This window comes from Nematolebias whitei, chromosome 13 (assembly GCF_014905685.2).
Source record: "Nematolebias whitei isolate Nwh7 chromosome 13, NemWhi1, whole genome shotgun sequence".
NCBI classification, from domain to species: Eukaryota; Metazoa; Chordata; class Actinopteri; order Cyprinodontiformes; family Rivulidae; genus Nematolebias; species Nematolebias whitei.
The window spans coordinates 7,331,140-7,342,100 of NC_056510.1; the positions used below are offsets into that span (position 1 = coordinate 7,331,140).

The following is a 10,961-nucleotide window of genomic DNA, read 5'->3' on the forward strand; positions in this document are numbered from 1 at the left end:
CTAAAACATATAAACCACATCTGGACCATAGAAACCTCACCTGGACCGTAGACCATAGAAACCTCACTTGGACCATAGAAACTTTACCTAGACCATAGAAACTTCACATAGACCATAGAAACTACAAAATCTTATAACCTACACCTAAAACATATAAACCACACCTGGACCATAGCTCATAGAAACCTTACCTAAATCATAGAAACCTCACATGTACCACAGACCATAGAAATCTCACCTGGATCATAGACCATAGAAACCTCACCTGGACCATAGACCATACAAAGTAGAAACCTCACCTGGACCATAGAAACTACACCTGGACTATAGAAACTACACTTGGACCATAGAAACCACACCTGGACCATAGAAACCACACCTGGACCAGTCATTCTGTGTTTGTGTCTCTTTCCTGTCCTCTCTAAGTCCAGTCTGTCAAAGCAGATGGCTCCCATCCTGATCCTGGTTCAGCTGAGGTTTCTTCCCGTTAAACGGGGTTTTCCTTCCCACTGTCACCAATCAGGGTGAGCTCAGGGTGGGAGATAGCGACGAAGTGAAGACTCCGCACAATCAGCTTTACTGACTGTCCTGATTGAATGTTTTTGTCCGGTTTTCTGAGATGATGTTTGTTGTGATCTGGTGCTTTGTAAATAATCTGAACTGATTTCAAATGAATAATCCAACACAGAACTGAACATTAGCAAGCTAACAACATGTTCATGATGGGTGCAAATGATGAGAATTTTCCCCCCATTTCAGTGTGTAATACTCAGCAGCACGTTCCTCCAGAAGTCCTGGCAACAACTTACCTGACTTCACGCAGTTTTTCAAGCACAGGGCCTCTGAGTCGAACCTATTCTCATTTCCTCCACACCCTCCATACCAGAACTGTGCACAGAACCCATTCTTTCTGTCAAAGAACCACTTAGGCTCATAGTCTTTGCACGGCAATCCGGCGTCAAAGTCAAGTGAGCATGGGTCTGCAAGATGGTTAGCTAGAACATGCAAGAAATCAGTAAAAGAAGAGACGTGAAGGACAGACAGGGAGAGAGGATGAGTTTGTTAAGATTGAATGTAAAACAGGTGAAAAACAAACAAACTGCATGTAACAAATCAAACGAGCAGTTAAAACGTGTTTAAAGAGTTCCTAAACGAGTCTTTCTACACAGAAATGTAATAATTTGAGCAGGATCAAAGTGGATTAAATGAGTTTCTACACATGAAATGAAAAGTTAGTTGTGACAAACGCTAATAAATGTTAGTTTATTTTAGTAATCTACGGTGTGCAGTGTGGTCCAAGTCGTTTGATTGTGTGAATGTTTATGAAGCATTCACACTATTGTCATCCATTTTTCTTCCGTATATTTTTCGGCGCCTTTCTCATCCCACAGGTTTTAAGCAATTTCAGCAAATCGTGTATCAAAACGTTCAGCTCTTTCAGGACAATTCTGCTCTGACTTTAGGTACTGGTGCAACTTTAGCTTTTTGAAATATTTAGCCTTTTCTGCCATTTTTTCTCATAGAAAATGAAATGAGCTCATTTTACATCCTTCAAATCTTTAGATCTGTTTACAACCTTTTACTGCTCTGTTCACATCTTGTTCTGCTTCAGCTTCTTTCAGCTTCCTTGTGCCAATTAAAAAAAAAATCAGCTAATTTCAGCTGTTTTGTGCTCCTTTCTGATTCTTTCTGCTAACTACAACATTTTTGTGCTTCTTCTAACGTCTTTCTGCAAATTTCAGCTTGTTATGCTCCTTTCAGCTTATTTCTGCAAGTTTCAGTTTTTTCTACTATTTCAGCTACTATATACATTTTTATGCTAATTTAAGCCTTTTCAGCTAATTCCACATATTTTGCACTTGTTTAAACTTTTTTCAGCCCCGTTCAGTAAAAACGTGCTCTCTCCACTCCCTTTTTCATCTTCTTTCTGCATTTTTAGCTACTTTTCAGCAAGTTTTTTGTTGTTGCTAATTTCAGCTTTTTCAGACAATTTCCACTTTTCTGTGCTCATTTCTACTTCTTTCAGCAACTCTGTTCTTTCTGCGTTCTTCTGCTAATTTAAGCTTGTTCTACCTTTTCAACTACCTTTTTTTTTTTTTTTAGCTAATTTCATCCGTTTTCAGACAAATACAAGTTTTTCTTGGTAATTCCTGCTACTTTCAGACTAAATAACTTCTTTCTGATTATTTAAGCTTGTTATGCTCTTTTCAGCTTTTATCTGCTGGTTTCAGCTCTTTCTGCTATTTCAGCTACAATTTAGCTGTTTATGCTAATTTTGGCTTTTTAAGCTAATTCTACCTTTTTAAAACTAATTTAAGCTCTTGGTAGTTTAAGCTTCCTTCTGCCTTTTCATAAACTTTTCTGCTATTTTTGTTAATTTCAGACAATTTCCTAATTTTTGTGCTTATTTCTGTTCATTTAAACCTAATTCACCAAATATATGTCCTTGCTTTCTTTGCTACTTTAGGCTTGTTCGTCCATTTCTGCTACATTTCATCATGTTTTTCGTATTTAGCTAATTTCAGCAAGTTCTTCAGCAATAAGCATTCACACGGCATGTTCACAGAAAATGCCATTTCTCCCGTTTGTACTTGTTTCTAAATCTCACAGAGTTGGTTTCTGCACTTTAGACTATGTTGGTTCAAGTCACTTGAGTATCAAAGCTCAGCATTAAAATAATGGAAAAGTCATGGGTATTTTTACGACTGTGAAAGAACGACGATGAATCAGGACCCTTCAAAGGGTCTCCTGAGTCTGCGGCCCTTAAACATGTTCTCATGTTTTATGTTTGCCTCTCATCGTGGGGTTTCCATAAAAGGAAGCAGATTTAAGGCCCCGCCGGTGCTTAGCTTTGGTAACTAAACCATATTTCATCTCCAGAGAGAAACATTTCAGCTTCAGCTGCCTTGTTTGTTGGCGCACGTGATAGAAGAGATCTATCCTACAAAGGAGTGAACATTCAGTGAGTTAGAGACATTTCTGTGGTACGGACCTGCTTTTCTGTTTTTAGTTGCTAATAGCGACAAGAAAAACCTGAGGAAATTCACTCTACAGGCTGATTTAAAAGCAAAACGGTAGTTCTTTGCGTTCAGTTCAGAGTTTCTTCCTTTAAGTTTAGATCAGCAGATGAACTCAAATAAAAACTGAATCCACTCACCGGTCTCTGGGTTGTCCAGAGGCGGGGGTGTAACAGTGCTGCTGATGTGGCTGGCTGCTTCTGTGAAGAGAAACCAGCTGTGATGAAGCAACAAGCGTGGACGTTCACGTCATCTGATCACTGGATATTTAACGATTGTTCTGAGAAGCTCAAAGTAAAACAACAGGTTTTAAACAACTGGTGAATTCAAAGTCAGATTTATTTCTGAGGCACATTAAAAATAACAGAAGCTGAGCAAAGTTCTTTACCGTTCAGTCAAAAGGTAAAAACAATAAAAAGTGATCAGTTATGATGGAACGAGTTAAGAAGTTAAAAAAAAACAACACAACAAGTTCATGTTTTTTTTAATTTAATACTTTTACTTTTAGTAAATCTGAAATAAAATCTATTATTAAAAACCAAGTTAACTCTGAATGGCAGCGACTCGGGGAGGAGGGGCCTAAAAGTCGTCACCTATTTCAAGTAGAGAAGAAAGTAGGGAGAATGGAAAGAATTAGAGGAAGTCGAAAGGAACAAGTAGTGATGGCAAGGTTACATCCTGGACATACAGGATTAAATAAAAATTTACATTTGATAGCATCCAACAGGTAAATGTGTGCATGGATATAATAAGTCAATGTGAAAATATATAGGGTGAGTAGAGAAAAATTAAAACAAGAATTAAGGAAACATGGGGTGGAGACATTAAGAGTGGACAGGGTATTGGTTAAACATGACAAGATAAATAAAGTATTTGTTAAATTTCTTAAGGAAACAAAATTATATATAAGAATATAGATTAAGTAGGTAAGAAAAATACTCTGGCCCACACTCCAGCACAGTCGATGGTGATAATGCATCTTAACTTTGGATGCCACCTGCCATAAAAACTCCCAAAAGAAGAAGGCTGTCATAGCAGTTGTTCTTTTAGCTATTCCCTCTTCAAGGGTCTCCAGAGTGAGTCCTCCATGTCCCTCCATGTCCTCTGTTAGGAACATCCTTTACACAACAAGAGGATCTGAGACTTTTGACCTTTGTGACCTCTGCTCCTTGTAGCCTCACTGTTCCACCTCCTCCCTCTCGTTCACACACATGGACTCTGTCTTACTACGGCTCACTTTCATTCCTCTTCTTTCAAGTGCTTAACTCCACCTCCCTAAGCTCTCTTCCACCTGTTCTCACCACAGATCACAATGTCGTCTGCAAACATCAAAGCTAAGAATGTTCTTTCTGTGTTTTGCTGTTTTGTTCATGTAGATGTTTGGTGGTGTGGCATGAATACTCCAGTGTTTATTTGTTTAAAAACAATCCAGAGTACTGTATTTTTCGGACTATAAGGTGCACTTAAAATTCTTAAATTTTCTCAAAAATCGACAGTGCGCCTTCTGGTTGTGTTTACTGAACTCAAATCGATTTTATGTGGTACACGGCGCTCAAAAATCTGTCAGATTGAACTTGTTTCGCTTAATGCGCCTTATAGTTCGAAAAATACGGTAGTCTAAGTTTACTACAGCAACCAGCATGCTCGTTAACGGCAACTACCACTTGTGACGATTTAGGAAATGAAATGTGTCCTGGACAAAATGTCTCAAAGATCTGTTATAACTGGACCAAGAAGAACCAGTAAGAACTTTAATAAAGTTAGTAAAAGTACTCGAGTTACCCTTGTACAGTTTGGTAAAGAATAACAAAGTCAAGTGATGAAACCAACAAAGTCCATGTTCAATAATCCAGGTATACCTGGATTATTGAGCATGGACTTTGTTGGTTTTGAACCAGTTTGACAAGACTGTCGACGAGGGAGAGGGACGGCACCGGAGGAGGGGGCGTGCCAAAGACACCATCTTAGCACCAACATAACTGGTTTGTTCCACTTTGGAGTAAGCTGTTGGGGGGAAAATCAGTTTTGTGTTGTGTGTTTCCTTGACTGATGAAGCCTTCTGGATGGAAGGTGAAACGTTTCAGCACAAAAAAAAACTGTCCAGATGACCTGACTGAAAATTGTTCAAGTGATGGAAAACAAGAGTTTTCAAAGTTAATTAGGACCTTGTGACGAAGTGGGATATAAACGATAAGTGTAAAAACTAAATGACTCTTTACATTTTAAGATTTGTGGGAGTGTTTGTGGACTTACTGGTCTGGATGATTCCCTTGCGCGTGGAGACGAGCTGGCCCTCAGCCGTGTACGCCGAGACCGCGGCGTGGTACGTCTGAGCACTTTCCAGGTTGTCCACGGAAATCTCCGTGCCTGACACGTTAGTCTTCAGAACCAGTGCGTGGTCCGGCACTCGGGTTACCACGACCTCAAAGTAAACAAAGAGCTTTGGGTCGGAGTTGCCCCATCGCAACTTCAAGCTGCTCGAGGTGACGTTCGAGACGTGGAGCTCATCTGGGTCTGAAAGGTGAATGAAGGCGTGGTGTCAAAACACGGTCAGCAGAAAACAGCCGGGTTCTCCTTAAACTAGAACGTCAATGGGGCACAATGCTGTATGTCAAGGTGCACATTTAGATGTTTCTGTGAGTTTATCAGTCATCAACATCCCTTTGACTAGATGATAGCATTTCTGAAGAAAACTTCGGTGGGGTTTTTGAAACACGTTTTTTTACTAGTTGCTAAAAAAAAAGTTAACTGAACCCAAGTGTGAGATCTAAAAAAAAAACAGCTGTTGCTTATCAAAGATCACTAAAGTCTCAAACTGCTGCTATTTTCATTTAAAACGTGTAGTTTAATGAAAGGATTTAATAAAAATGAAAACCACAAGGCTTCACGGCACACATCTGAAACATTTGTGTTTCTGATGAACAGGAGAGTGAAAACAGACCAATGCTTTGTTTTATATCCATCCATCCATCCATCCATCCATCCATCCATCCGGTTCTGGACTCGTGTCTCGGGGGCAGCAGCTTGAGCAGGGAGGTCCAGCCACCTCTTCCAGCTCTTCTGGGGGACTCAAGTGTGTTCTCAGACCAGTTGAGAGATATGGTCTCTCCACTGTGTCTTTGGTCTTCCCCGGGGTCTCCTCCCAGTAGGACATGTCCAGAGCACCTCCCTAGGGAGGCGTCCAGTAGGCGTCCTAATCAGATGAACCTCCTCAACTAACTCCTATCGATGCAGAGGAGCAGCAGCTCTACTCTGAGCTCCTCCCCAGATGATGGAGCTCCTCGCCCTCTTTCTAAGGCTGAGCCACCTACACCTGAAGCTCATTTCATCTGCTTAAATCCAGGATCTGTCAGTCCTGATCCAAACTAGAGATGTCATTTCTAACCCGAACCCTGAGCCTGGCCTGGTCCGACCCGGATTAGGGCCGGGCCATAATAATGTGCTTAATGTGCGGGCCAGGCTGGTGTTGAGCTTTTGAATGCATCAGCGGACGCACGCAGCAGACAATCCAATTGTTTGGCAAAATGGCTTGCCAATTGTTACCGGCCTTGAAAGAGGTAAAATAAAGTTCAGTTAAGCTTCAAATGGGACTGCCAGGCAGCGATCCATCGCCCAAATGGACCTTCAGCCGCTGCACTCAGCGGATGCGCACGGTCGATGACCCAAACAGGTGAGATCCCAAAATATCCTCACAGACATGTCAGAGTAGTGTCCGTGTCTGAATAATGCAGCATGCAGGCAGAAGCAGGGATTTAATGCGCTTTGACGGCCATGAAAGGACAAACACACCCTCATCTCCGATCTTCTGTCCCTTTTATTCAGCTGTGCACGTCTGCCAACCGTTAATAACTATATAAGCAGTCAAAGCTTAATTAAAAATGTTGGGGGGGTTTTGGGTTCGGACCTGTAATTATTGTTAATTCGTCAGGTTGGGTCGGGTTCGGAAATGATGGCTACAGGTTGAGGTCAGGTCGGATCAAAGTGCAACTCTAATCCAAACCTCATCACCACAGGTGAGAACTGGAACATAGACAAACCAGTAAATCCAGAGTTTGCCTTTCAACTCTACTCTTTCTTCATCGTGACTGACTAGAGCAATGCCTCATTACTGAGGACAAGGCCCTGATCCATGGATTCATCTCCCGCTCCATCCTACCATCACTCAGGAACAAGACGCCAAGATACTTAAACTCTCCTACCTGAGGCAAAGACTTCCCAGACTCAGAGGGACTTTCTACCCAACACACAATCCGTTAATGGTGACAGAACCAGGATGAAATGAGGCAAACTCCATTAGTCAGAGGATACACAACAGGAAAAAATGTAATTTGTCTCACCATTGTGCTTTCTTTCAAAGACGGTTTGTTGACTTTCATAATGTTTCTGATGCTTCCTAGAAATATATATAATAGACGTTGAATGAAATCATAAATTTCTCAAATACATTTTTAACAGTCTTTGTTTTTAAACAGGACTTACTCCTGTTGGTGTGGGTGCATCAGGGGGCTTTTCAGCGGCTGGTCACTCTGCAGCATCTTACATTCACTGGACGATTCGGGGCTGGTTTCAACTGAAATGCAATGAATTGCCGACAGTTGTAACAGAATTTGGGTAAACTGATGTAACCAATAGAGTTTCAACTCATGACTGTTGATGTTGAACTTACAGCTGATGTACTTTGGTAACAGCTGACCAAAGTTCTGGATGTGTTTGTTATAAAAGTGAGAGATGCTTTCGATCCGTTTGAAGAAGACGTCCGAAGGCTCGCTTGCCATGCGTGACAGGACTTGAGCGTCCCTTGGACTCAGCGTTTCACCCACGCCGAAGATGACCAGGAAGTATCCTCGGCATTTGACATCGTTGGAAACACGAATCAGCTGCTCCTCTTGATCTGCAACACTTCCCGTCACAAAGATCATCAGAACCTTCCTATCACGTTGGAGCGGTGTTTTCTCAAATGTTTCCTCCACTGTGGATTGAATGGCCGCCGCCAGTGCTCGGCCACCCTCTAGCTGCTGTGTCTTGTCCAGCAGGACTTTGATGATATCCTGAGCTGAGTGGTGCTCAGTCAAGCCGATGTCCACGTGAATGGGAGAGCCGGATTTGTTCTGGACAAATTCGTAAGGTGCCTGCTGGATGACGGACACTCTGGCGTGATGAGAAGATGATGTGGGGTTTGAAGACACATGGAGGGCTTCTATGATGTGAGCAATGTATCTTTTAATCTCCAGAAAGTAGGATGGATAAGTAGACTCAGAGCTGTCCATGAGGAAAGCCATGTCGATGTCCACATCAAAGGTCAATGAACGGCGATCTCGACTGATTGATGGAGGGATGTAGTCACAGGTTTGGTCTGGAAAGCATGCATCTGAAAAAGAACAATTGCAATATTGTAAATGGACTGTACTCATATAGCGCCTTTCTATCTTATCTAGATACTCAAAGCGCCTTACAACACAATCTGTGCCTCATTTACCCATTCATACAGCACTCTACTAGATCTCTACAAAGCTAATTGAACAAATCATTCTAAAGAGACTAATCAGCGCTTTATCACATTCATACACCAATGGGACGCACATTGGAGGCAATGAGAGGTTCAGTGTCTTGCCCAGGGACACTTCGGCATGTGACTGCTGGTGGATTCGAACCCCCAACTCTTGCATTGGAGGACGACTGCTCTAACCACTCAGCCACAGCCACCCTATTGTAAACTAGAAAAAAAACATAGCCATTTTGAAGGTTTCTGCCACTTGATGTGATTTGCTATGTTGGCCAGCTTGAATCAGGTTGTTTCCAAATATTGAGTTAGAGATGCACATCCAATTATTCAAGAGATATTTGTTAACAGGTGTTGTCCCCAGCAGTTTATGGCAAAATTTTGACCAAAGGACCTGTTAGCAGTCAGTGTATTGCTTTAGGAACACCAACAACTACCACCACACCAAAGTCATCCCCAAAAATCACAGAGTTGTAGCCATTTTAGATTTTTGCCAATTGAGCTGTAGTGGGTTTCCAAACAACTAATGAGATGTAACGGAACCTCCAGTGATTATTTTGTGAGAGTTTCAATAGTTTGTGACCAGTGGTTCATGAGATATTTCAAAATACATACCGTTTAATAGGTCTCAAATTCCTCTCCATTCCATCAAATGGGGTTTTTGGGGGTCAGTTTTGGCCAATTACATCACCATCATAACACAAAACACCAATAAATACCATACAAACTCCTGCAGTGCCTCTTATAATCCTAATAAACAAAACATGGAGTCCATTAAGTTTGGCTAAACTCCACAATCTTCTTATGCTTTTGGCAAAAGACTGTGAAGCTTCAGAGTCTCAGACTATTTTTGTAGATATTTTTGGACCTTGTTGCAATCGTCAACCTTGAAAGATGTTTTAGGAGATTTGTTCTGCCACCAGAATCAAACAAACAAAGATATGTTTTCAGAAACCCATCTATAAGCTGCAACACGTCTTACCTAGGCAAACATGGCAGCTCATGATTTTCTGAAAGACTTCGTCATACTGGGCACTTCCAGGACTAGGAAGAACCAGTACCTGGGCCAGTTGTGTGTTGTTGACCTGGCGTATGGGGAGGAACACAGAGAAAAAAGTTTTCACACAACTATGTGCAGAAAATTCATAGAAACTTTGAGACGTTTGCATGGTTTCAGTCTACCTGCACTGCTTTGCTGAGGGCTCTGTCCTCACGGTTGACCAACAACAAAGTGGCAATTCCAGCATCGTGGAGGCGAAGAGCGGCGTTAGAAATCGCCCGAGTCTGACCAGCCCGATGGCCAACAAAGAAGATAGCCACCTTCCTCATAAGTAAACCACTGCGCACCCTCTTGAAAGTGTTCTGGGCCACGAAGCTCATGGCCGTGTCCAAGCTTGGGGGTTTACTAGACCTGGGAATCTGCAGGCCCTCGATGTGCTCCACCAGGGCACGCTTCTTCATGGCGTCGGCGAACCGGATCTCGGTGATGACTTCGGAGTTGTAGAGGGTCAGAGCAACGCGGGCTCCTCGTGGACAGTTGCTCTCAGCGATGGTGATGTCTTTGACCAGGCGTGCAGCCGTGTCACGCATGTTGTTGAAGATGGGACGATCAACGTTCTGGGAGACGTCCAGGGCAAAGGCCAGCTCCGTGGGGTAGAGAGGACACTCCAGCTTCCCTAAAATTGTTCACATAAAGTTCTCCTTACTGCATGGTAATGAACGCATCACAAGCAGGAGTTTGACGCTGTAATATTCAATAAAATATACTTATGTACTTACCATAACAGCAAGCTGGTAAAAAAGAACATAAACACAATTAGGCATTTTAATCACCACACCTAAACATTATGTTTTATTACAATAACAAGCAGAATGCCAATGTCCCTCGTCGCTGAGGGATTTGAATAGTGAATGTTTTTAGTTTTGGTGATGAGTGTTTTTCTGGACTAGAATTGAACAGGGGATGATGGTAAATCTAAATGTTTTGGTGCAAGATATTGAAGTGGGTGAGAGTTACACTGTGAAGAACAGAGAGTTATTTTATTTTATCTTGTCTGACGTGATGGAGAGTGATGGATCCTGGAGAGTGGAAAGAGACATTTTATCCACCACCAGGTGCAATGGTGGAGCCAGAGGGTGGCCAATGGGGTCTCAGCCCCCACAGATTAACCGTTGACCACCCCAATCAACTGAGGAAACTGTACTTTTAAGCAATATAAAAACTATAAAGCATAGTTTCCTCAAATGATAGGAGTGGTCAGTTTACACACACATATATATATACACTCTATCTATCTATCTATCTATCTATCTATCTATCTATCTATCTGTCTGTCTGTCTGTCTGTCTGTCTGTCTGTCTGTCTGTCTGTCTGTCTGTCTGTCTGTCTGTCTGTCTGTCTGTCTGTCTGTCTGTCTGTCTGTCTGTCTGTCTGTCTGTCTGTC

General features: G+C 42.1%; 1 protein-coding gene across 1 annotated transcript in view; it reads right to left on the reverse strand.

The window, feature by feature from the left end:
• LOC119419790 (collagen alpha-3(VI) chain) overlaps positions 1 to 10,961 on the reverse strand; it is a 99,318-nt gene that overhangs the window by 5,402 nt on the left and 82,955 nt on the right. Inside the window, exons 34-42 of the mRNA XM_037687173.1 lie at positions 10,297 to 10,308; positions 9,700 to 10,193; positions 9,500 to 9,602; positions 7,684 to 8,385; positions 7,497 to 7,587; positions 7,355 to 7,410; positions 5,271 to 5,531; positions 3,158 to 3,217; positions 810 to 995 (exon numbers count right to left, since the gene is read on the reverse strand). Of these exons, the coding sequence (XP_037543101.1) occupies positions 810 to 995; positions 3,158 to 3,217; positions 5,271 to 5,531; positions 7,355 to 7,410; positions 7,497 to 7,587; positions 7,684 to 8,385; positions 9,500 to 9,602; positions 9,700 to 10,193; positions 10,297 to 10,308 (1,965 nt within the window). The remainder of the gene's footprint in view (positions 1 to 809; positions 996 to 3,157; positions 3,218 to 5,270; positions 5,532 to 7,354; positions 7,411 to 7,496; positions 7,588 to 7,683; positions 8,386 to 9,499; positions 9,603 to 9,699; positions 10,194 to 10,296; positions 10,309 to 10,961) is intronic.